This window comes from Lygodium microphyllum, chromosome 2, assembly GCF_053477565.2.
Source record: "Lygodium microphyllum isolate KBCC chromosome 2, Lygodium_microphyllum_v1.1.10, whole genome shotgun sequence".
NCBI classification, from domain to species: domain Eukaryota; kingdom Viridiplantae; phylum Streptophyta; class Polypodiopsida; order Schizaeales; family Lygodiaceae; genus Lygodium; species Lygodium microphyllum.
The window spans coordinates 781,508-807,760 of record NC_141136.1 but is presented as its reverse complement, the minus strand read 5'-3'; the positions used below and the strand labels follow the sequence as shown (position 1 = coordinate 807,760).

The 26,253-nt window shown below is 40.5% G+C and overlaps 1 protein-coding gene across 2 annotated transcripts in view; it reads left to right on the top strand.

Moving 5' to 3' along the window:
* Positions 1-21,404, top strand: part of LOC148039405 (uncharacterized) — a 53,396-nt gene extending 31,992 nt beyond the window's left edge. The window contains exons 2-4 of one of the 2 annotated variants that reach the window (XM_087690382.1): positions 19,606-19,824; positions 20,468-20,493; positions 20,566-21,404. In XM_087690382.1, the coding sequence (XP_087546508.1) occupies positions 19,606-19,824; positions 20,468-20,493; positions 20,566-20,791 (471 nt within the window). In that variant the 3' untranslated portion in view covers positions 20,792-21,404. The remainder of the gene's footprint in view (positions 1-19,605; positions 19,825-20,467; positions 20,494-20,565) is intronic. The other variant, XM_087690385.1, reaches the window with a different exon arrangement.
* The last annotated feature ends 4,849 nt before the right edge of the window (positions 21,405-26,253 follow it).

The window sequence follows — 26,253 nt, the reverse complement described above, 5'->3', positions numbered from 1 at the left end:
GCATTCCTCTTGCCATCCCTAGATCCGTTTCTTTCATGGCCTTATGTCAAATCCGAGATCTTAGAGAGGATGTTAGCAGTCATGTTTGTCATGCTTTGTCATCTCCTGCATGTGAGCCTTAGTTTGAGTTAGACAAGGACTTAGAGCTTTGACGTGTCTGTCACTTGTTTTGATGGAGGAGGTAGCTGTTTCTAGAGCACTTAGTTTATTGCCTTTTAGTGCATTTTCTCCTTCAGTTAGGATTTTGTATCCATTTCTTGGGCAGTTTCTATATACATCAGTCTGCCTCAGGTGTTAGGCATTGTCCACCCTTTTTGAGATTTTTTTGAGCATTTTGGAAAATTTACCAGTATTAAATGCTGTTTGGACCAGCGTTAATGTTTGTTGGCCATATTTTTGGCCCCAAATTGCTGTTGGCGAGATTTGGGGTTAGGTGGCTATATCTCGTTTGCCCCTCCCACACTTGGCATTTATCTTTCTCCTTCCTTGTCAAGTGCACACTTCGACTCAATCATCTTCCTCTATCTCCAGTGCTGCCATCATCATTAGCTTGATTTGATGCCCTTCCTGACATTGTGGGCTGCATGTAGGGATTGTGTTGGCCCGAGCGTGGAGCAGTTATGTGATTAATTTTAATGGAAAATGAATGAGAATAAAAGAATCAATCAATGCACAACGATATTCGATCACCAATGAGAAGCAATGCATTTATGAGTGAAAGAGAGTTCAACGCTCGAGGCGATCACACTGAATAATGCCACACTTGTGCAAATGAGGCATGAAGTGTCTTTAACTAATAAAAAATGAAACCCTAACAGCTTAACCGTCATAGGAAACCCTATAATAAACCCTAACCCTAGTGTCACTTAGTGCTAGGACATTAGGGGCAACAATCGTATTTAATGACAATTTAAATGCCTAGGGAGCCCACAAGATGGCCACAAATCCCCCTCCATGAAATGGGTGGATTGATCTAGGAAAATAAAAAGAAATATAAGGTCAGGGTGGCACAAGTTCATCCAAGTGGATATAGCAACCTATGACAATATAGAGTATGACAAATCATGGAACAAATAGGATCAAGTTTAAAGCTTGCTGAAAAGCCTGGAACTTTGGTCGAGGAAGAGCCTTCGTGAAAAGATCTGCCAAGTTTTCTTCAGTAGGTATATTAGACAACTCTATTTCTCCAACAGACATCCGCTCATGAAACACACTTGTGCAAATGAGGCACAAAGCGTCTTTAAATAATAAAAAATGAAATCCTAACAGATTAACTATCATAGGAAACCCTAAAGTAAACCCTAATCCTGTCACTTAGTGCTAGGACATTAGGGGTAACAACTGCGTTTAATGACAGTTAAAATGCTTAGGGAGCCCAGATCATGGATCAAAGGGCATCAATGTGTAGCTCACAAGATGGCTTACAGATTGATCAGTCCTTCTTCTATATTCAACATTCTTTCCTTGTTTAGTGTAGATTTCTTTATTCTTTTCTTGCAATCTCTCTTTGTTCCTTTGTCTCTGTGTTCAGATTCCTCCTTTTGTTGCGCACTCTCACAGAGTCATCTTGTTTTGCTTCATCCCTTCCTCCTTAGAACTTGATTCATTGGGAAAATTGGGATCATGATGATCTCTCCAAGTGCATGCTCTCTTGCTATATTAGTGAAGAGTAGCTCAATGAGGCAAGTATTTTTTTTGTGAGGCACTCAATGAGAGACATGTGGCTTAGCATCGTAATCAACTTGAAGTCCTTTTATGGATTTTTGCTTTTCGGGGTCGGGGGGAGGGTTAATGTGGGTTCTTGTTTGACAAGTATTGAAGATCTTCAGGAGTAGTTGCGCAACATCGATGAAGTTGCTTCTTACAATTAGCTTGTATGTACTACACTCAATGGTTTGATTGAATCTTATCAAGGTTTTGCCACAACTTCAAAGTTAGTGACAATGGGAAACCTAGTCGACTACACCTTCACTAGCTTGTTTCTTATTATTGCAAGAAGAGACAAGCTATGGCAATCACAATGCAACGATAATGTTTGAGCAAGCCTTTTCCACTCAACACATAGGAAAAGGCAAATCCCAAGGTAAATCTAAGTATGCTGGCCAAAAACCAGCCACTACACATGCTGATCATGGTGCTTCATCCTCTCATTTGCTTCCAAATTCTCATGTTGGTCACTCATCACCTCACTCCCAAATAGGTGCCAAACCAAAAATGAAAAGATGTAATTACTGTAGGAAGCCAAGGCACGACTCATTGAATGTGCAAGCGCCTTGCTATAGAGAAGTTGAAGAGAGAGTTTGTTCATGCAGTCACCTATGAGACTGCCAACTTTACTGGCATAAGGATTATGTATTCTTTATCCAATGCCGATTTAATCCTTCTCTTCATGATGAGTGTTTATTAGTTTCTGCTACTAATGCTTTGTATTTTGATAGTGGTGCTTACAAGCACATCATATCTTGTAGAGAGTTATTTCCATCTCTCTCTCATGTACATGAGGGGTGCACTATTATGTGTATTTATAATGTCTCATTTATCATGGAAGGCATTGATCACATGCAAATTATCATAGTTTTTGGTCCTATGCCTTGCTGTTCTCTATGTGCTAGGTATTAATATCTAATTTAACCATTGCAACTGTTGAGCTAAAAATTCATTACCCATTGATTAGCTCTTTAAAACAGCCCCAAAACAGTAAATTTCCAAATGTTTTGTTAAACAAGGAGCGGTTCTAGAGAGTTTTTGTGTCCCACATGCAAAACCCTAATTTGGTAGGATCCTTCCACGTCTATAAATAGACAGGGTGCCCACCATTCAGTCATATCCTTGTCTTGCAAGTTTCAAAGCATTAGCCCTCTTCCAGTAGTTGTCTAGCTCCTAGCAATTGTTGCAATGTGGTCTACAATTGTCGCCTAACCTTCCACTGCTGCCGATGATCAGCTTTCATAATCTACATTAGGTCATTTTTGTGTTTTCAATACTTTTCTTTATTAGCATCGGCTCTGATTGAGGTTATTGCACTTGGGATCCATCTCCAGTGGATGACACACATCGACACCTCCCTCAGTCTGCTCCTACGAGAGCCACCGACTGTTGAATAGCTTTATCCTTGAGCATTATTCATTTATAACATTCTTTTATTCACTTTAGAGTTCTCTCTCTACTCTGTTTGTGTTTGTGTGTTTTGCGTTTTTAAGTCTTGAGTTTTCCGCTTTGTGTTTTGAGTTTTGCATTTTGCATTTAGGTTTGAGTTTTGTATATCACTATTTGAGTCTATATTTTAGTTGTGTTTGTATTTTCGGTGTTTCGATAGTGCAAACCCTAGCATATCTTCACAACAACTTCATACATTGGAGTTGTTTTTAATGGCCCAAGGTGTGAGGAGAATATTTTAGGATTTGCAAATAAAAATCAAATATGTATAAATTTGACTAAAATAATTGAACTGTTACGAGGACGTGAAATTTTGAGATGCTTTAATCTTGCCCATAACATTTGATTAAGTTACTAATCAAATGTGCAAGTTTATTTAGTACATATGATGTACATGGTATTTATTTCATGGTAATAAGCCAAGGATCCCGAGAATATAGTGGGCGTCAAATGCAAAAGTTGTAATAAGTTATGCTTGATATGTACTAGGTGGTATACGGTGCTAGATTTGGGCCTAGATTAAGCTATTGGCTACTAACAGTGGTGACATTAGAGACTAGGCATTAATTAATTAATTAATGTCAGTTTAAGGGTCAATAACGGCTCAGGGATACTTGGGAGACAAATTGGCCTAGCCAATTTAATTATTGGCTATTGAAATTAAATTTTTGAGCAGTAGAATAATTATTAAATGGATAATGTTGGAAATGGAATTAGAAGGCTGCCACTTGGCAAAACTTGCCCATGTAAGTGGGAAAAACGTTTTTAGGGGCTAGTGGAAGTCTATTCTAGCTATTGTGAGACAGAAGGAGACTGTTAGAGAGTAAGAAGAGGCTGTTGATGTGATTTGCAACCACTAGGGATCAGCCCTATAGCATGTAATGGTAGTTTAGAGCTCTCCTGGAGCAGGTGACATTAGCCCAAGGTCCTTGTGGTGTAGAATACAATATATAGGAAGGGACAACAATCTTTTTAGTGGTCCTAAGTTGTAAGTGACAACTTCCATGGTTGTTTGAGCAGGGTAGCACTAGTTTTTCACCATTTTCCGCGATAGAACTCTAAATTTCTCTCTCTACAGAATTCTCTCTCATTCTCCAACCATCTCTTAAGTTATCTCTGCATTTTTCAATAATTTGAGCCATTAGAGGAAGATATTTTAGTCGATCTTTGTTGTAAACCTTAATTTTACAGTAGAAATTAGGGTTTTGACAACCACCTCAGGATGTGTGCTCAAAATTGAGAGCCTAGGATTTGAATTGCTATGGCTAAAATTGAGGAATTTCAGGGAGATTCAGGAGACTAGCTAGCCAATATCAGATTTGGGGTTGAATTTGTCTTTTAAGGAGTAGGGTGAAGACCAATCCTTAAGCAAACCAAGGGGCGAATTGGTTTGGAAGCTTGCTAGTCAATTTTGACAGAAAGAGACACTTGGATTAGTGGAGGAGATTAGAGGATCTTAGTTGTACTCAATAAAAGTTAAAGAAATACCACAAGGGGCACTAGTTTTTGGGCTAATAGGTTGTCCAATGTCCAAGATTGTGTGGTAAAGTGTTCATTTTTAGTTTATGTGAATTTTATGCTTAGTGTAATTAGTGCTTAATCAGATTATTTACCACCCTATCTAAGGAGAAAAGTTGATTTCATGGTTCCGTGGCCGGGATACCATCAATTCCCTCAAATTAGTGGGTTCGAGGCACGCGATTGAAGGTCAAAAGCTTTGCTCTAGTGCTGAAATTGTATTCAGCTGAGCATTACAACAAGAATATCTTTAGGTAGTAATATGGGATCCAGCGGGGATGATGCTTCTCAATCTGAAAATTCACAAAGTATTGGGAAAAATGCAATGCTTGATCTTAGACAAGGCATGCAACATGGGTAGCAAGGTGAGAATGAGAAAATTGGACAAGAGATGGGTCCTTCCAGGTTTCTTAAAGTTGATGACCAGCAAGAGGACGAGGAATTTGATGACCCGTTCAAAGATTAGTTGAGGACAATAGCTGAAATGCTGATATAATTGGTCAATGATTCTTAGTTCATGTACTTTTTGAACCCTTTAAAATAGGGCAGCAAAGGCAAGAAGAGAAAATTGTCTTCAAGAGCTTTGGGACAACAAGATGCATTGAAGGAGGAGCCAATACAGTAACATGATGTTCCAAATGTGGTTAGTGATGAGCGTATGCAAATGGTGCTAGCAATTGATGCAAATGCAAGGCCAACTTGGAAGTGCTAGTCCAATGCTTTTTGTGTAGCAAGGCATGTATGCAATTATGGGGTAGCCAAGTTACTTTGGTGGTGGCACTAGTTTCCATGCTATGGTGGGTCGAGAACCGCATACAGAGATGTATGGCACAACTCCTTATGGTATGTAGTAACCTTATGGTAGTCCAAGGTCCTTTTGGTGCTGTTGATAACATATAGGAGGGGGCAACGGTCTTTCTAACGGTCCTAAGCTCTAGGTGACAACTTCCATGGCTTTTTGAGCACGCAACACCAGTTTTTCACCATTTCTCGCGATAGAACTCTGAAATTTTTCTCTCTACAGAATTCTTTCTCATTCTCTAGCCATCTATTAAGTTACCTCAGCATTTTCCAGTAGTTTGAGCCATAAGAGAAATAGATTTTATCTCTGAAGTTATCTCAACATTTTCTAGCAGTTTGGGTTATCAAAGGAAGAGATTTCAGTCAATCTTTGTTGTAAACCCTAATTTACAAGAGAAATTAGGGTTTTAACTGTTAGAGTTGGATAACTGGACATTCCTTGGATAGGTAGGAGCAGGTGATACGTAGTAGGCAGCAGCTGATGTAGTAGTCGGACGGGTTGCTCACCAGCCGGCTGCACTTAATGCAACCAACCTGGTATTTTTTACCATTTCTTGCTAGCCTATTTATTGGCTCTGATTTTTATAGTCCTCTATATTTGTGCTCCCAGATTTTAGGCTGTAGACCGTGGAGACTGCCCTCGGGGAACAGTTACCGTCCCATTTCAGTGGTTTTTATTCCGCCTTGATTGCTTCAGGGTAATCTGAGACTCTTCGGTGTGGGAAGAGTTGGCTCCTATGGTCTTGGACCAAGAGGAGCAATTGAAAGGGACCAATGCTTTTAAATCGGAGGCTTTGGGTGGTCAATCCTCTCAGAAGAAGGGGAAGGACAAAAAAAAGGAGGCAAACAAATCAAGAAGGACAAAGAAAAGGAGTCCACATGTCACGTCTGTGGCAAGACTGGTCACTAGAAGAAGGATTGCCTTGACAAGGAGAAGAAAAACAAAGAGAAGGAGATATCTTCAAAGGATTCCAAAGCAATGGTTGCTCCCTCATTAGTTGCTTTCCTCCACTTGGAGGTGGTTGAGGATTCGACCTTGACAGCTTCTGATGTTGCGTTGATAGCCCCCTACACTCGCGAGTGGATTATTGACAGCGGTGCCTCACGGCACATGACTCCTTCTTCAGCAGGTGTTGCTCATTTGCGGCCTTCGCATGACCATATTCTCATTGGTGACAATTCGTATATTCCTATACAGGGACGGGGAGACATGTATCTTATTCCAGATGGGTGCGGTGGTGTCCATATGTCCGAGGTGCTTTATGTGGCAACCTTGGAATACCATCTACTTTCGGTGCACAAGATTTGTGCCCTTGACCTCTTGGTCAAAATTTTGATGTGGATCCTTTTCGGATTCTTGATCATGGATCTAGACAGGTTCTTTCTTTAGGATATGAGGAGAATGGGGTCTATAAGTTGTGATTTTCTTTTGCCTTGACTTCTCTTTTTCTTACCTCACAAACTCAGTTCGAGCTTTGGCATGCTTGGTTTGGCGACCTCAGCTATGATTACCTTCGGAAGGCGTCCAAGGGACAACTTGTTCGATGTTTGCTGGATATTATGGTGAGCCAGCAACCTTGTGTATCGTGCATCCGTGGAAAGTAAACTTGTGATGTTGTTCCCAGCAAGGCTTCGAGGTGATCTTCCGAGCCCTTGGAGCTTGTTTTTACCGATCTTTGTGGACCGATGAGGATGGAGTTTCTTAGAGAAAGCTTGCATTTCATGTTAATTTTGGATGATTACAACAAGATGACATGGGCTTATTTCTTAAGGCTGAAGTCGGAGGCTTTCTTCAACTTTAAGGATTGGTTGCTCTTTGAGGAGAACCGCTCAGGCTGGAAGTTGAAGACCTTACGATCGGATAAGAGCGGAGAATTTGTTTCTAATGTGCTTGCTCGTTTTTGTGCAGATCGTGGTATTCACCAGGAGTTTGCCAATACACACATCCCTCAGGAGAATGACATATTGGAGTGGAAGAATCGCAGTTGGATCGAGATGGTCCGTACCATGATGGAGTATTGTTAGACACATTAGTGTCTATGGGCTGAGATTATGGCTACTGCAGTTCACATTCTTAATCGTTTCCCTACTTTCGCTGTTGTTGGTATGACTTCGTATGAGGCGTACTTTGGGTCTAAGCCTGATGTTTCTTATTTCAGGGTTTTTGGGTGTGATGCTTATATTCACATCCTGAAGACACAACGTGACAAATTTGAAGTGGCCTCCAAAAGACAGGTGTTTGTGGGCTATAGCTCGTAGTCTCAAGGCTATCTATTGTATGATCTCGTTAAGTGGGATGTCTACACGAGCCATGATGTTAGGTTCGTGCAGGTTCCAGCCTTAGAGGGGGGTAAGGAACACCCTGTTCTTGAAGATCCTGGTGATAGTTGGGCACCAACGATTGTTCTTCTAGAGCATTTGCCTCTTTAGAACTCTTCTTTGGATGAGGAGCTTAGTTCTCAGCCCCCAAATTCACCGATTCCTCCCTAGTCGTCGACAGACCTTCCAAAAACTTCAGCAGATGGAGAGTGACGAGGCGAGATCCGGCCTCCTCGTTGGGTTCGTGACACTCTTCGTGATGCAGGGATTGAGGGGGTCCTTGAGGAGTCACAGTCGTAGGGTGGCCCGCGGCGTTCTCGGAAGAACCAAGCATACCATATAGAGCTTGTTTATACTAATCATTGTTTGATGACTTGTGTCATGCAGGATCGGGAGCCCACCTCCATGAAGGAGGCTTTACAGCATGATCATTGGCAGAAAGCGATGGAGCAAGAGCTAGAGTCGATTGAGAGGAATGACACTTGGCATCTTGTGCCGAAGTCTCCTCATAAGAAGATCATTGGAGCCAAATGGGTCTTCAAGACTAGGTACCATAGTGATGGCATGTTGGACAAGCACAAGGCCCGCCTTGTTGCTAAAGGTTTCGCACAGCGCCCAGGCATTGATTTCCATGATACTTTTGCCCCTATAACTCGGATGGCCACTATTCGCATAGTTCTTGCCTTGGCTGGTCATAGGAGATGGCTAGTCTATCAACTAGATGTGAAGTCTGCCTTCTTAAATGGGGAGTTGAAGGAGGAGATCTATGTTGAGTAGCCTCTAGGCTTTTGTTCTTTTGATGGTAAGGTGTACAGGTTGCGGAAGGCCCTCTATGGCCTTAAGTAAGCTCCTTGTGCTTGGAATGAGAAGAGTGACTTATTCCTCTAGGAGAAATTGGGGTATCGGCATTTCAAAGCCCATCCCCAGTTGTATGTACACACCTTAGGTGGAGGTCATGTGTTGTTTGTCCTTTATGTGGATGATTTGATTGTGATAGGTAACCATACTCAAAGGGTCGAGCAAACGAAGGCAGCACTTCATGAGAAGTTTGAGATGACGGATATGGGACTTTTTCACTTCTTTCTCGGTCATGAGATCTATCAGACTTTGAGGGAGATCTTTATTTTCCAGTAGCGGTATGTACAAGAGCTCTTGACTATGTGTGAGATGGAGGGATGCAAGTTTCTTATGACTCCTATGGATCCGAAGTGGAAGGCTACGACTCATTCCGATTCTCCTTTGGCGGATGCTACCTATTATAGGCAGTTAGTTGGCTCCTTGATCTGGCTTCTTAATACTCGTGTTGACTCATGTTATGCTGTAGGCGTGCTGGCCGGGTTCATGAGTCAACCCAAGATGGTGCATTGGCAAGCTGCTCCGAAGATTTTGCGGTTCCTAGGGGGGCCTCCTGAACTTGGGATCTATTATTCCTCTTGTATAGGTGCTATAGACTTGGTACTTATAGGATGGAGTGATTCAAATTGGGCTGGTGATATGGATCATTGGATGTCCATGACAGGTTATTACTTTACCTTGGGTGCTAGTGCTATTTCATGGAGCAACAAGAAGCAACCCATGGTTGCCCTATCTTTGACTGAGGTGGAGTATCGGGCGGCGTCTTCTACTACATTTGAGACAGTATGGCTTCGCAAGCTCTTGGAGGAGCTTGGCTGCCTTCAAAGAGGTCCTACTGTTCTACAATGCGACAATGAGAGTTGCATTGCCTTTGCCAAGAATCTTGTGTTTCATGCTCGGACGAAGCATATTGAGATCTAGTACCATTTCATTCGGGAGAATATTCTGGATGAGACCATTTCCCTGGTTTATTACAAGACAGAGGACAATCTTGTAGACTTGTTTACCAAGGCACTTTCTTAGGCTTTACTTCGACAACACTCCAGATCCCTTAGCCTTCTGTTGTGTCCAAGATCTAAGAGGGGGTGTTAGAGCTAGATAGCTGGACATTCCCTGGACAGGCAGGAGCAGGTGACATGTGGTAGATGCAGCAAGAGCAGGTAACATGTGGCAGGTGGTAGTTGATGTGGCAGTCAGACAGGCTGGTTGGACTTGCTGCTGACCAGTCGACTGCATTTAATGTAGCCGACCGGGTATTTTTTACCATTTCTTGCTGGCCTATTTATTGGCCCTGATTTTTGCAGTCCTCTATAGTTGTGCTCCCAGATTTCAGGTTGCAGACTGTGGAGATTGCCCTTGGGGCTAACGGAGATTGAGATCTTCGAGATGGAGACATATGCAGACATTCTCTTTGCACCCGTGTATGTTTCTGCATCCTTGTATAGCATTCTCCACTGCAAATTTTATGCGTTTCATTGTATTGATAGTTGACTCTCCAGAGGGTCTACAGAGACACTTGTACGCATTACACTCCTATACTTCGGACAGTGGGGTTTCAGTGAACCTTGGTAAAACCAAGGTGATGGTATTTAATACTACACCACAGTGGGTTAGGAGATCAACAGCTAAATTCACATATGGATCTGAGGAACTGGAGTATGTGGATTCTTATACATACCTGGGAGTCTTATTCACAGGGCCCACCTTTTCTATGCGAGAGGCAGCAGACACTAGACTGACTCGCGGATACACAACACTAGGTGGTTTGGAGAGGATGTGCTCACAAGTGCAATTCCAAGAACCGCACATCAAGCTATGGCTCTTTGATACATTGGTCACATCCACACTACTTTGGAGGCCCAGTCTTGACCACCGTAGCAGATCAAGGTGCACTTATGACGGATGGAGGTCAATGGAGAAAACCCTAGTGTCCATGATATCCGGGATGATCTAATGTAAGGCCTCAGTGCCACATGAGATCATTAGAGCCGAGCTAGCAGCTTCACCGATTGTGGTAGAAGCCCTCACCCGATCGGTCGCATACATACATAGCCTATGGGACTTACCCAGACACAGATATGCACAGTTGGTCCTTGAGTCCTCCAGGCAACTTGCCAGAGAGGGTGATACTTCATGTTGGTATGCACAGATGTCGGCCTGGTTTGAGTTGCATGGCTTTAGCATGGAGAAGTTACCCCCCTTCCAGTACTCCCTTGATGCACCATCTCTTGATCTGTGCAGGTTAGAGATTCGCAAGATCATCAGGATGGATCTTACCCAGTTGGATATCAGGCGGACATGGTTGATGCCAGGGCAGGAGCTAGGGACAAAGATGGCTTTCTACCGCGAGCATTTCCTTCACACTATTGACGATGGATTTATTGTTCGCCCAAGATACATGGACACCCACCTTTTCCATGGGATCAGATGTACTATTGGCTAGTTGCACACCTTCTCACATCAGCTAGAGATTGAGACTGGTAGATATAGATCAATCCCACCAGAGGAGTGCATATGCCAGATATGCCAATTAGAGCCAGAGACAAAGGAGCATTATATATGCCGCTGCCTAGCGTATTATGAGGTCAGTGGTCGTTTCCACTGTCTCTTTAGAGATGGATTTAGACCACTATCCAGAGTCGTGGATTTTACCAATCAGCGACGCCTTGGCCTCTTTCTTCTTGAGATATGATGGCTTTGTGACATGCGCCTCAGGAGTACAGCTGCTCCAGGACATTGAGGCCCTTCGCAGAGGCAGCTCACAGACTTCTTTGTAAAGGAGACTCAGAAGACTTCAATACAGTTACAACCACAGTCCACACGAGAGCCTCTTCCACCGCCACAGCCCACACACAGACAAGGAGTATTGATTGATCGAGCCATTCAGCTTAGCCGATCCAGATGTCCTAGGCCTTGACACAGACACTGATGACACCTTCATAGGCGGATACAAGGGATTATTGCTCGGGCTAGGGCTAGGTTCTCCATACCCACATGAGATTGTACCGTTTGAAGCTTATTGTTACTAGATAGAGCTCTATATTTACATATAGCCATAGTTAGTTTCCTTTCTTATTTTGCTTTGTGCTACATATTTTGCCCAAACAGTTGTACCATCATACACATGATTGTAACTCATGGTCTCATAGGTCATTTTGGCCTTTTGTAGACGTTAATATATCATTTCATTTAATTTCTCTCTCCCCCTTCTCTCTCTGTTGACTCTTTGTCTTGGTCATTCGCTTTCATATGGCTTCACTCTGACATAACAACCGCCTCGGGATGTGTGCTCAGAATTGAGGGCCTAAGACTTGAATTCCAATAGTTGGAATTTAGGAATTTTAGGGATATTCAAAAGGCCAGCCAACCCATATTAGATTTGGGGTTGAATTTGTTTTTCAAGGAGCAGGGTGAAGGTCGATCCCCAAGCAAACCAAGGGGCAAATTGGTTTGGAGGTTTGCTGGTTAGTTTTGACAGGGCATGCAACACATAATGCAGGGGGGCACATTTGGCTGATATAACGAAAGTAGATGATTGTGATGAGCATGTGTTTATGAGCTCACTATTGGATGATGATGAGCCTACTTCCTTAGACGAAGCTCAACAAGATATACATTGGATGTAGGCTATGTTCAAACTCAAACGTAAAGCTGATGGTACAATTGATAGGTACAAGGCACAGTTGGTAGCAAAAGGCTATGTGTAGAAGAAAGACAGAGATTATGAGGAAACTTTTGCTTCTACATCCAGAATGAGTACAGTGAGATGTGTGATTGCGATGGCTGCACATTATGGTTGGAAAGTACATCAGGTGGATATTAAAACAACATTTTTGAATGGGGATTTGCATGAGGATGTTTATGTGTCCCAACCTCCAAGGTTTTGAGATTAAAGAAAAAGAGCACATGGTATGCAAGTTGCATAAAGCTCTTTATGGTCTTAAACAGGTTCTACGTGCATGGTACTAAAAAATTGATGCATATTTAACTACCAAAGATTCAAAAATAGTCCAACTACTCCCACTCTATACATTAAGAATAAAGAGGGGAACTTGCTGATTATCATTCTTTTTGTGCATGACATGTTTCTCACTAGATCTACAGAGGTAAAAATTGCAGATTCTAAGGCTAATTTAAAACATGCATTTGCTATGTCAGACATGGGTGGTTTACACTACTATTTGGGGATTCAGCTCACCCAAAATCAGCATGGTATTATCATGTCACAGTCACAATATGTGGATAAGCTGCTACATAGATTTAATATGCAAGATTATAAACCTATGTGCACTCCTATGCATGATATTGCAATTTACAACCAGATTGTTGGTTGTCTTATTTACCTTTGCAACACACATCTTGACATTTAGTATGCAGTATTTTAGGTGAGCAGATATATACACGGCCCATGGACTACACATTGGCAAGTTGTTAAGTGGATCTTCAAATACTTGCAAGGTACTCAGTCACATGCATTACTATTTCACGGGGGGGAGGGGGGAGGAGGGATAGACTTACATTGTCATGAGGACGTGAGATTTTGAGATGCTTTAGTCTTGTCGATAACATTTGATTAAGTTACTAATCAAATGTGCAAGGTTATTTAAGCACATGTGATGCACATAGTAGTTATTTCATGGTAACAGGCCTAGGACTCGAGGAGGCAATGGGTATCAAAGATAAAAGTTGTGATAAGTTATGCCGATTGGGTTTTGGTGGTTAGTTGATATCAGATTCGACCATAGGACGGTTGTTTGGCCAATAAGTGTCAATGGTGACACTAGGGACTAGCATTAATCAATAAATTAATGCTAGTCTAAGGGTCAACAGAGGTTGGAGATACTCCAGGTTGCAAATGGCCTAGTCAATTTAATTATGGATGGGCACATTTAAATTTGGGCAGGGTCAGAAGGGCTGAAACGAATTTTTAGGATTATTTAATTCTGAAAATTAATTAAATAGCTCGATATTGTTGAAAAATGGAATTAGAAGGTTGCCACTAGGCAAAAATGCCCATGCAAACTAAGAAAACGTTTTTGGGGGTTGGATCTTAACCATTGAGTCAATTTACAGCTTGGGAGAGAGAGAGAGAGGGAGCTATTGGTCCATTTTCCAATCAAAGAACAGCAATTTGCTGCAAAAGATAGCCATTTGGGGGCATCGGCAGGCAGGGAATAGTAGGTAGACACCTTGCAGGGGCTAGCAACAACATTGCCAATTAGGTGACAATATTTTGGAGGTGCCTGGCAATAGGTGACTGCATTAAATGCAGACTAGAGTAGGTAGCAGGCAGATTTTAGGATTTTCTTGCGAAGAAAATCAGATTTTTCTCTCATCTTAGCTTTCTCTCACCTTCTCCAACCCCTGCACAAGAGATCTCAGCATTTCTTAGCCATTTTGAGCAGATCTCAGCCATATTTCGTGGACAACAGGAGGATTTCTACTGTAAACCCTAAATTTCTACAGAAATTAGGATTAAGTAGCCACCTTGGGAATTGTGCCAACAAGAGAGGGCATTGTACACCGAAATCAGCACCATGAAATTCATGGAATTGATAGGGATTTTAAATGCGAGGCATCCATTGTGAATTGGGCCAGCATTTGGCTGGTTTGTGGTTCCAATTGTGCAAGTCTTGGGTGAAAATTAAGGGGCAATTGGCTTGAATTGCTTGCTGATTGTTATTACAGCAAGGGGCTTTTGGAGCAGCAGAGGAGATTGTGTGTGACATTAATGTGACATTAAAAGTGATATTTAATGTCACATTAAGGTCATAAGTGTGGAATGTGACATTAAAAGGAATATTTAATGTCACATTAAGGTAAATTTAGGGGAACATGCACGAGAATGACCGTCCGGGCTCTTGGGCGCCCGAACGGGGTTAAGGGGAGCCTAGAGAGTAAGGGAGTCCAGGAATAGTAGGACTCCAGGAAGTTGACGGCTGGCAAAGAGATTAGCTTTGGGGGCCAGCACTTATCTAGGCGTGGCTGGGAGGTGAAGAACACTCGTGCTTCCATCATTTTCAAGAAATCTATCTCCGTCATCTATCATTGGAGGATATGAATAGTATGTTAAAATTTGCTCAAGAAAATATTAAAAAGGCTCAAAATCGAGCTAGAGCATATGCAGATCCTCACCGAAGAGACATCTCCTTTGAAGAAGGAGAATTGGTCTATCTTAAGATGCCTGAACAAACTAAAACTATGAAAAAGGGACATTGTCCAAAGCTTTCACCAAGGTATTGTGGTCCTTTCATAATACTTAAAAGGGTGGGAGAATTGGCTTACAAGCTCCAACTACCTGCTGGTAGTAAAATACATCCAGTTTTTCATGTAAGCAAATTAAGGAAGAAGCTGGGTGATTTGGATAATCTAATCTTAAATGATGATATTGAGGAGTTATTCTATGACCAATCTAATCCACATGAACCAGAAAAAATATTAAATGTTCGTAATAGACGAACGAGGAATACTATTTATCAAGAATGTTTGGTTAAGTGGAAAAATTGTTTAGAAGAAAGCTCAACATGGGAGCGAGTAAGTACTTTAAAGAAAAGGTTTCCCGATTTACAATTAGACCTTCCAAATATCGTTTTCGAGGACGAAAACGATTCTTAAGGGGAAGGAAATGTGACATTAATGTGGCATTAAAAGTGATATTTAATGTCACATTAAGGTCATAAGTGTGGAATGTGACATTAAAAGGAATATTTAATGTCACATTAAGGTAAATTTAGGGGAACATGCACGAGAATGACCGTCCGGGCTCTTGGGCGCCCGAACGGGGTTAAGGGGAGCCTAGAGAGTAAGGGAGTCCAAGAATAGTAGGACTCCAGGAAGTTGACGGCTGGCAAAGAGATTAGCTTTGGGGGCCAGCACTTATCTAGGCGTGGCTGGGAGGTGAAGAATACTCGTGCTTCCATCATTTTCAAGAAATCTGTCTCCGTCATCTATCGTTGTGGAATCTCAGCTTGTACTCAATCCATTAGCAATTAAACTTAAAAGAAATACCAAAAGGGGCACTGGCTTTGGGGCTAACAAGGTTTCTAATATCCAAGATTATTAAGGTAAATTGTGCATTTCAATTTACGTTTATTTGCTGATTGCTATAATTAAGTGCTTAATTAAGGAATTACCACCCTCTTCAAGAAGGAAGGCTGGTTTCATGCACTTATAGGCTTAAAGTGATTTAGATTAGGCTAGTGATGCAAATGCCAGGCAATCTGCTAGTGGACATTGTTTCTTTGTAGGCCATTCATGCATTTCATGGCTAAGTAAGAAACAGCTTACAGTGTTTAACTCGTCTTGTGAGGCTGAGTATAGGGCAGCCTTCACAACAAGAGTGAAATGTGTTTGGTTGCGTAGATTGTTGGCTGATCTACATGTACTGTTTGAGGGTCCTACACCCATTCGTTTTGAAAATTAAGAGTGCTATTGTAGTAGCATGTAATCCTATGTTTCATGCTCACATGAAATACATTGAGATGCATTACCATTATGTTAGAGAGAGATGCTATGTGGGAGAGATCAGCTTGATGCATGTACCCACATAGGAAAATGCTGCAGATATTTTCACCAAAACATTACCACATGAGAAGTTTGAGGCTTTTCGAAAGTTGTTAAGCTTATTATCCTTTGGTGATTGATCTTTCTTGTACTTCATGACATTGGCACTTTAGAGGGGTGTTAGAATTTGGTAATTCTAGGTAGTGCCCAATGTATTTTGTGTGGTGTGGACACTTATTCAAGTGACAATGTAGTGTGTGTACCTAGTGTCTTTAGACGTTAAGTTAGTGACACTAGGAACTAGAGTAAGTTAGCCTAACTCTAGCTAGTTGGTGGAAGGCCAGTTAGGTCAACTCATGACCTAAAGTAGGTTGTACTTTCACTCGTTTAGCTCAGTTCAGCAAGTACACTCTACACTCTTGTTGCAGTTCAATCAATATCGTTGTCTCGTTTCTTTTCCCTCCATTGCTGGTCTTGTTTTCTCAAAAGTTGACCATAGAGAGTCACAACTCGCATGGTTTTTGGAGCCATGTATAACATCTATTTCTCTCACACTTTTCGAAGTGTTGGTTGTTTCAAAACTTCTCACATGGAAAGGCAAACATGAACAAAGGCTGATGTTGAATGGAATGGCATGTCTGGGACCAATCATTGTTGCTAATGGTCTTCTACCTACAAGTATTGCTGTCACGTCTTTCAAATCAGTACAACGTTGCTCTTGTGTTCCTAGAGGCTATCGTCATTTATGGGACTCCATTTTAGCCTCCTTATATGCCCCTTGGCAAGAATGGATGATTAATGGCTGCCTGATTTTGGGCCATGTTTTAGTGAATCAAATATATCACTTGCTTATACATGACAAAGATTGGCTTGCCTAGAAGGGCAACTACACTTGGGATTTTCATAAAGGCAAGACTTGGTGGAAATCCATAGTGATGGTTGGTTGGCTCAACAAAACACCTTTCAAATACAAGGTCTTCATTTGGTGAATGTTGATTGGTGCCCTTCCTCTTGCATCTGCACTCTCCAAATATCGAATTTCCAATGGTTGCTGTTTCTTTTGCAAGATGTGTGGAAACCTCTTGCCATTAGTTCCTTGTTGTGCTAAGAATTGCTCTTAGCCACTTAAACAGCCCCAAAACATGCTTATTTTAGGCTTATTTTAGCCAAAACCGTAAAATGGGGAGCGGATCGAGAGAGTTAAGTGGGAGAGGATCTAGAATCCTAATTTTCTATAAATTGGCAGCCAGCCCTCCACTCTTCCTTCAATCTCGTTTTTCTAGGTTTCAGGTGTTATCAGCTTGCTGCCCACACCCCGTTCGCAGAGGACATCTCAGCCCTTGTTGTCCATCACTGTTCCCTACAGTCTAGCGCCTGTTTCTAATCCTCCACATGCTGATTGCTGCTGTTTCTGCCTGGCGATTGACTGCTGATCATTTGCACTGCTGTCGTGCGGCCTACCACGTCAACAAACTGCTGCGTTTGCAGGCCCCAACTGCCGCCCTGACAGTCTTCTCTCTCCTGCTGTAGTCGCTGCAGTTTTTCTCTCTTGCTGCAGTCGCTGCAGTTTTTCTCTTTTGCTGGCTGTCCTGCCTGCGTTTTTAGTCTTTCTCTCACTTGTTGCCTGCGTTTTTAGTTTTTCTCTCTCCTCACAGTTGTCTGCATCAGATCCAGCTTCTCACTGTTGCATTTGCTGGTGTTCGACATTTGGAGGCTGCCTTGGTGCGATTCGGGATCTGTTCGGAGTACGACACACTCTCCAGCTCATTACCCTTGCCCTGATCTTTGAGATACAGGAGTTCGAGGTTCAGTATTCATTCATTGCATAGTGTGTTTGCTGCATGAGCATCGTATTATTAGTAGTCATATCGTTTCATTTATTCAATGTGTTCATTGTCTTTGAGTTACCCTAACCCTAACCCTAACCGTGTTCTTTTATCAGTCTGTACTTTGTCGTACGGTTTCTGTTTATGCTTTTGTGTTAGGGTATTTTCTTTACATTCCTTTCTTGTTCAACGGCGAGTAAAGTTTGGTTGTTGATGTTAGCCATTTGGTCTTGAGTGGTAAGGCTATGGATGCTTCCAAAGAATTGGGTCTTTGGATATCTCAAGTTCGTGAATCTTGTGCAGCCCGATATGAAAATGCTCTTTCGGTCTTTATGCTTTTGGGGTTGTTGGCACATACGGACCACGAGGAATGCATTCATGGCTGATTCCTCTTTTGGAGTGCAAAGTTATATAGCCTGCTTGAGAGGCCTTCTTCATTGGCAGCTTGACATGATTGAGTTGGCGGATATTCTCCCTCAACAGGTTTTGCTTTCTTGGCACTTTGCAATTTCTTTGGTTCCCCTATAGGCCATCTACTCTTCTAGAGTGCAGAATTATATAGCTTGCTTGAGAGGCCTTCTTCATTGGCAGCTTGAAATGATTGAGCTAGCGGATATTCTCCTTCGATAGGATTTGCTTTCTTGGCACATTGTAGTTTCTTTGGGCCCCCTACAAGCCATCTACTCTTATGGGGTACAGAGTTATATAGCTTGCTTGAGAGGCCTTCTTAATTGGCAGCTTGACATGATTGAGCTAGTGGATATTCTTTCTCGATCGGATTTGCTTTCTTGGCACAATGCGGTAGCTTTGGCCCCCCCTACAAGCCATCTAGCCTCTTTGTACTTTTGGCCATGTTGTATCTTTGTACTCTTGGTCATGCTGCGATTTTGAGATTATGTTTGGTAATTAATACGATTACCCTTTGAGAGAGAGAGAGAGAGAGAGAGAGAGAGAGAGAGAGAGAGTAAATTTATGAAAAAGAGAGAGAGAGAGAGTAATATTATATTTTCTCATACACAAGGGATAAAAGAGCGAGTTGAATTTTATTGCCAAAAAGTTTATTATAATCTGAATCGTCCTTTGAAAGGAGAGTGTTTTCCTTTTGCTGTTTTTCTTTTTTTGATACAATGCCTAAAGCTTCTAGGTTTAGATAAGAAAGGAGTTGTATGCAAAAACAAGGTGTAATTTAGATATTGATGTAGTTCTACCCATGGAACTTCCATTATATTTGAGAGCAGTGACTGATGTAACAAGATAGTCAAGGCTTGTAAGAAAGGTTACTGTAAGTATAGAAACATGCTGACAGGGGAACAAAGAAAAAATTGCAAGCAAACCTTTTGCTCAGGTATCATTTTGTGGAAAGGTGTTTTTGACCAGAGGGGAAAAAAGAAAGGAACTACAATCATTGAAAGGATCAGAAATCAAATCACTACACAGTATGTGGTACCAAATTAAAAGACAATGGATGGCTTGCCACATCGTATGACAGTTTGTCCTGATAGAGCATGCTACTCTCTCATGAAAGTATTGTTTTGTAAATTTATGTAAACAAGCAGATTTTTTTAATCAATTTACAATTTGACTTGGCAAAGGTAGATTAACAAAATTTTCCAGGCATTTTGTGCAGAAACTGCGATCATCAGGTGATCAGAAAGTAAAAAGCAAGGAAATTGAAGCTGCTCTTAATATGCCAAAGCTACCTGAGGTGGGCTCACGCCCTGCTCCAGCAATTTCTCAGACATTGTTGGGGGCTCTTATATCTGGAGCCATAGCACTGGTTTTGTACAAATTTACCACTACTGTGGAAGCAGGCTTTGCTGGGAAACCTGTTTCAGCTGACTATACGGTATGCTTAGACCATAATGATGATGATGTGTGTTTGGCAAAGCCTGAAAGGACAACTGAATTATCCTTCCTTTTGAGTATGTTTTAGTGGAGTCCTTTGTTTTAACTTCAAAGATTTCCTTGTTGCAAGATTACTTACTCTAATGTTGCAAGTGCCATTGTAATCCATCTAAGATATTGACATGAGTAGTTCATTTTAAGTCCGTCGAATCAATGTGGTCATGTTTTAACATATGTGCACTGGGTTAGTGAAAATATCTTATAGTTTATCTTCCTTTTTTCTCATCTTTTATGCTATTGAAGCTATGTCCAAGGTTTCTTCTCGTAGGGTCTCTTGGAATTAGGTTTTTCTTTTTGTCCTTTTGTTTATGTCATGATTACTCATTATCCTGTTATATTCAATGGCACACGATTTCTTGTGACCTACTTATCTTGATCTGAATCCGAGTCCTTTCGATGTCTTTTATTTTGGAATCATGTTCTTTTTGCTCTAGTTCAATCATTATCCTGCCATGTCGAATGACACAACATTTCTTGTGATCTACTTGCCTTCATGGAAATACAAGTCCTGTCAATGTTATAATAGAAATTGTAATCATTTTCATTTAATTCGTATATTGACTGGTGATGTTGGGTGGGTGCAGGTCCGCCAATTGACGATAACGATCAGGTAACAGCCTTTGCAAAGATATCTAATCGTGATTAGATCTATATTATTTCTTACACCCTCCTACATGTGCAGGACAATTGTGAACGGATTGTGCTATCTTGCAACATTTGTCTTCACAGCTAACTTCATTGGGTTGACTCTGTATTCTCTTCAGTTGGCACTAAATTTAGGCCCAAGTGAGCCTGAGCCTCCTAAAGGAGGGGAAGACAAAGCTTTGGAAACAACAGATGAGATTACCGAGGAATCTCTTGTCAAATCTTTGGAAACAACCCCAGATGAGATTCCTGAGGAAAAATAGGGTTTACAGGTGCGCCTTAGGTGTTCTTACCACATAAAATTATGACACATGGAGGGAGGAAGGCTATCTCAACTCCATCAATGGGATGTCCCACTGCATCATCACTCATTCAGAGCCCACATCCGAAGACAAGGCAACGGAGCATTCCAAATTTGAACTTTATGCAAAGTAGCAAACTACATTGGTATGTACTGGTAACATCGAAATCTCATGAGCAGTGTGTCAGTACAAATTAGTTGGTAATATTGAAAAATATTTCAATGGAGAGGAGCAATTAGTCACCATGGTTTGGTGACAGTCACCACGGTTTGGCCTACTGCCGGGTTGCCAATACCGTGGAGTGTTCAATGGGCTCTGATTTTTCTGAGAGGAGAGTTTATGAACAATGCTAGAACTGTAAACAAGAACATTGCCCCTTGGACTATGTTGTTGTAACCTGAATTGTTGCTGTACATGATACATAAAATGAAACTTGATATGGACTAGCTGTGCACGGTTAGCCGTTAGCACATGTATTGAAATTGGATGTTGGTGCCCTTAAGACGAATTGAAAATTCGAAGGGTAAGGAACAAGTGCATTGTAAAATTGAGATTTTTCTTAAACTTATGACTATTTGCAATGTTGATGTTTCTTGCTTGATGTTATTGCAAACGACATCACTATGAACAAAAGTGTTAACAGTTAGATTGGTTGGGAAGATGAATGGAAAAAGGATAAATTTCTATAAAACGTGTAGTGCACAAAGTTGCAGAAGTAATATGGTGGAGAGTTAGCGCTATGCTTTTTGAAATCTGTAAGGCCATGCACTCCCTTGTCCACCCAAATGCATCCTCTCCTAATATATATGCTTGGAGGTCTAAATAGTAGTTAGTTGGTTTCATGCTGCACTTGTTAATGTACAGAAATCTTTCCTCCTTTCTTCTTGCTTGGAACCAATTAGTGCATGTTGTCCTACTATGCACTTCTAGTCTAAGAATTAGGTCACAAATGGTGGAACTATCACAAACTAGGGGACCCTAGCACCTTTGACATGCCCTATCCTTTTTTGCCTCTTCCAAATACCTTCTTGTGTCAACTAAAAGATGATGTCAGGAGGGTTCTATTTGGCCTATTATAGATTGCATCCCAAATGACGTGCATATTCATGTATATTGCATTGGGTTGTTGATGAAGCCATCCTCAAAAAGCTAAGGAGTTGGTCCTTATAGAAGGCTATCTTCATGCCAAGTGATGAATTTGGAGTAATCTATGTCCACTCAATGTCTATTTGCATAATGTTCATCTTGACATGGTTCAACTCAGTTGCTAACTTCAAGTTCCATGATGTAATATTCCAAAAAATGGAAAAGATGTGCATTCCTCTACATCCCCCAAGTGAGTTGTACTCCTATAATTCACATGCATGTAATTGGATGCTTTTGGGAATCTACACATGGTAAACATACTAAACATTCCATTTGTGTAATTTAAGTTGAAGATTATTAGTCTCTTCTACCTCTATGCTTTGGATGAGGATTGATTACTTCCTATTGGCAATGGGACATTACCTTAAACCTTGTGGGCAAAAGGTAACATAGTTTTGAAGAAAAGAGTTGCCATCATTCCAAGGAACCATCTTACAAGAACTAGAGGTTGGGGATACTTGGAAGTACCCAGCATTACATTTCTTTGCCGTCCCTTTTGTGAAGTTATGATCCAAGTTAAAGATTTTAGATAGATATTGTAAGTATACTTTGTGAGATTACTAATGGGTTAAAGTTTTTGTAAATAAACTAGTTGAATTGATGCAAATTATTGAGGATATCTTTTCAATGACTTGTAAGGTGTGACTGGTTAAGGAAAATTTTCCAAGTGCTTTAAGTTTATTACGATAGGTAAGTTCCAAAGTCTACCGTATGCGGTTGATATTCAAAATTTTATAAGCAACAACTTGCTAATCACTTATATTAGAATTATGGAAAATTTTCATGCCATTCTAGAGAGTAGATGATATCTACTTATCTTTGTTTGTGAAGAGGCCAAGGCTGGAGTGTGACACGGTTTAGAAGTAACCCGCATTTCTACTTGAATGCAAGTCTTCATAAAGACATGAAGTCTCACCTCAAGCTACTTTAATAGATTGAGGAACTCAAGTTGTTTGGGCTTCACAAGTTTGATTATCTACAATGGGATAAAACTAAATACAAGGGTGAAAAAATCTTTTTAAGAAACAAATAGACCTATGAGCCATATGGTACTACCATTCTTGCTAATAGGACTGCTCTTTTTGGTAAAACAAAGTCCAAGAAATACTAGCTCTGAACTATCCTAATCTTCTGATCCACTATTGATCCTTGGAAGATACCCTCATATGCTCAAACTCATGGTATGAGAAATCTCCAAGAGTAACTAAACAAATAGTGGCACGAAGAACCATCATGGAAGGAACTACAATGGTTGTGCTACCCAAGTACATTTGGAAAAGCAAACAAATAGGCATTTGGAAAAGCAAACAAATAGGTATTTGCAAGTGTTCAAGGACAAAGAGGTGTGCATAAACATTGAGTAGTGTTTCCACTGTGGGGAGATTGGACACCTCATTGACAAGGCAAATTGTCTAGACTACCCCAAGGAAGGTAAACTTTAAGAAATCAATAATGAGAGGTAGAGGAAATGGGAATAACCCAAGAGGAAGAAATCTAGGAGTTCGAGTTAGTTTTATGTTAGGACAATAATTTGAAGAAGAGTTTCCTTAGGCAGAGGTAGATTGAGGATCCATTCTAGCAGCCATTAAGAATAAGGGAGTTGATCATTAATGCATAGTCATTTTGATATCAACAACGTACTTATGTAAGTCCTTCAGGTTTTGATTGATTGTGGAAGCATTCACTCTTTTCAATCTCCAAAAATTGTAAAAATGTTGCATTTAGACACTAGAAGTGTAAGGAAAATGGTTGTAGAAGTTGCCAGTGGGAAGGAACTAACATCCATTGAAACTATAATATAATATTCAATTTGAAATAGACAAGGAGACAAAAGTAGATAACTCTCTAGTATTACCTCTATGATGTTACAATTGTATATTGGGCATGGATTGATTTAAAAGGAATAAATCCCAAATCCTATGTGTTGAAGACGAGGTTATTTTCTAGAATCTCAATTGTGATACCATAAAAAATCATGGAAAAGCTAACAGGACAAGGGTCCAATTTTCCAAGGCTAGTTGACTCTAAAAAGTATTGAGAAAAGAAAAGATCAACTAGCGTGCTTGATAAGGTTAAACAAAATGAAAAAGCCTATGGAAGGAAAGACACCTTCCTAGATAAATGATTTTGATGATATATTTCTAGGACTAACAAACTTACACTCTAATGGGGAAGTTGATCACAAAATACAACTAACCCCAAGAGTAGAGCTGATTTCCAAAAGGCCTTATGAAATGTCCTTTCCTAAAACCATCAAGCTTAAGGAGTATCTAAGGCAATTCCTCTACCCAAGCAACTCATCTTGGGAAGTACTTATTCTCTTCTAAAAGGAGAAGGATGGTTTTGTGAAAATTTCTATGGATTTTAGAGACCTAAACCAAGGAATTATTAAAAACAACTATTCCATTCTTTAGATTGATGACCTTCTCGATTGACTGCATGGAGCTAAAGTTTTCTCCAAAATAGATCAATGATCGAAATAAACCCATGACAACCTTTAGCACTTGCTATAGTCATTATAAGGACTTGATCATGCCATTGGAATTAACCAATATACCAACAACATTCAATCACTTAATGCATGATATATCTTGTCCCTATTTGGGTGATTTTGTGCTAACATTATTTATTGACACTATTTAAACCGAATGCCCAAATAATGATGAAATAGCTCCAAATTCGACATGTCAAAAGCTAAATTCAACAATATGTGTCTCATTACGACTAGCATAGTAGCATATTAGCAAGATAAACCACAATGATCAGAGGCACATCACCCTCATGTCTAATATATAATGTGCTATTAGTGGGATTGTTTTGAAAACCATGCACAATCAAATATGCACATATCTTCTCATACCTAGCATGAGGTGCCTGCTTCAAACAACACAAAGCCATTTTCAATTTTCAACTTTGTTTTCTTGCCCCTTTTGTGAAAAACCACATGGTTGAAAAACATACACTTCCTCAAGTAAATCACCATTAAAAAATGCAGTTTTGATATCCAAATGACATACATTCCGACCACTATGAGCTGCTAATGCATAAATGATACGAATAGTTGACATGCAACAAGTGGGAGCAAATGTCTCATTAAAATCAATATCTTTCTGTACTGATCATGACCCCTTTGCCACAAGTCTAGATTTGTAGTGAACACCACTACCATTTGGCTCGCACTTTACAATGCAAATCCACTTGGTACTAATAACCTTCTTGCTAGGGGGCAAATCACATAAGAATCAAATACCATTTTTGATAACATCATCATACTTAGATTGCATGGCAGCTATCCAATTTTTGACTTCTTTGCCTCTTCAAAATCATAGCCTCATTCTCATCACATAAAAAAAAAATAGCCAATGCATAACAATGAGATGCATAAGAGGCAATGTGAGAGCCCGAATGAGTACGATTAGTCACCAATGTATTTATTTTACTATCACAAAATGTTTGCACTAGTCATTTTGGCATAGTCCTAAATTGCTCAATCTCTACTCTTCATCAAGAAGTGCATCATTCACATTTGCATTAGAAATAGTTTGATCTATGTTATCATGAGAAGCTTGTGTAGGTTGAAAACTATCTCATTTGGCAGCACTGCATGTGATTGTGCACCATAGAAAAGAAGCAATAATTTTTCATAGATATTCTATAAGCATATATTTGTCTCTTTCATACATGAAAGTAGGGGCTGAACAATATCTTCCATAAAGACATTATCACAGCTGACCAAGATATGCTTACTTTGTGGATGGTACAACTTATAACCTTTTCTTTCATTACTGTACCCAACAAAAATACATTTTACAGCATTGACATCCAACTTCTTGTATTGTTACATTGGAACCAAAGCAACCAAAAACATGCAAGTGACCCACAAATGGTTTTTTTTTACCACGCCAAGCCTCATACAGAGTGATAGACTACAAAGCCTTAATGGAACACCTGTTAAGTACATAGGCTACACATAAAATAGCTTCATGCTAGGAACTATGTGGTAAAGCTTGACTCTTAATTATATATCATGCTATCTCTACGAGTGTCCTAAGACATATATGCCCCCCCTCGATTATTTTAGCCATGTTAACAAATTTCATGAAGCAGAAAAGCACTTTGGACTTAGCTTTTAAACCATATACCATGCATGCAGAGAGTAGTTTCATCAATGAAAGTCACAAAGTACATCTGGTTTGTTTGCATTGCATTGCACTAGAAACATCATTATAGTTTGTGAATAACTCTCATTGAACCATCTTTAGGAAATGAAGCACTTT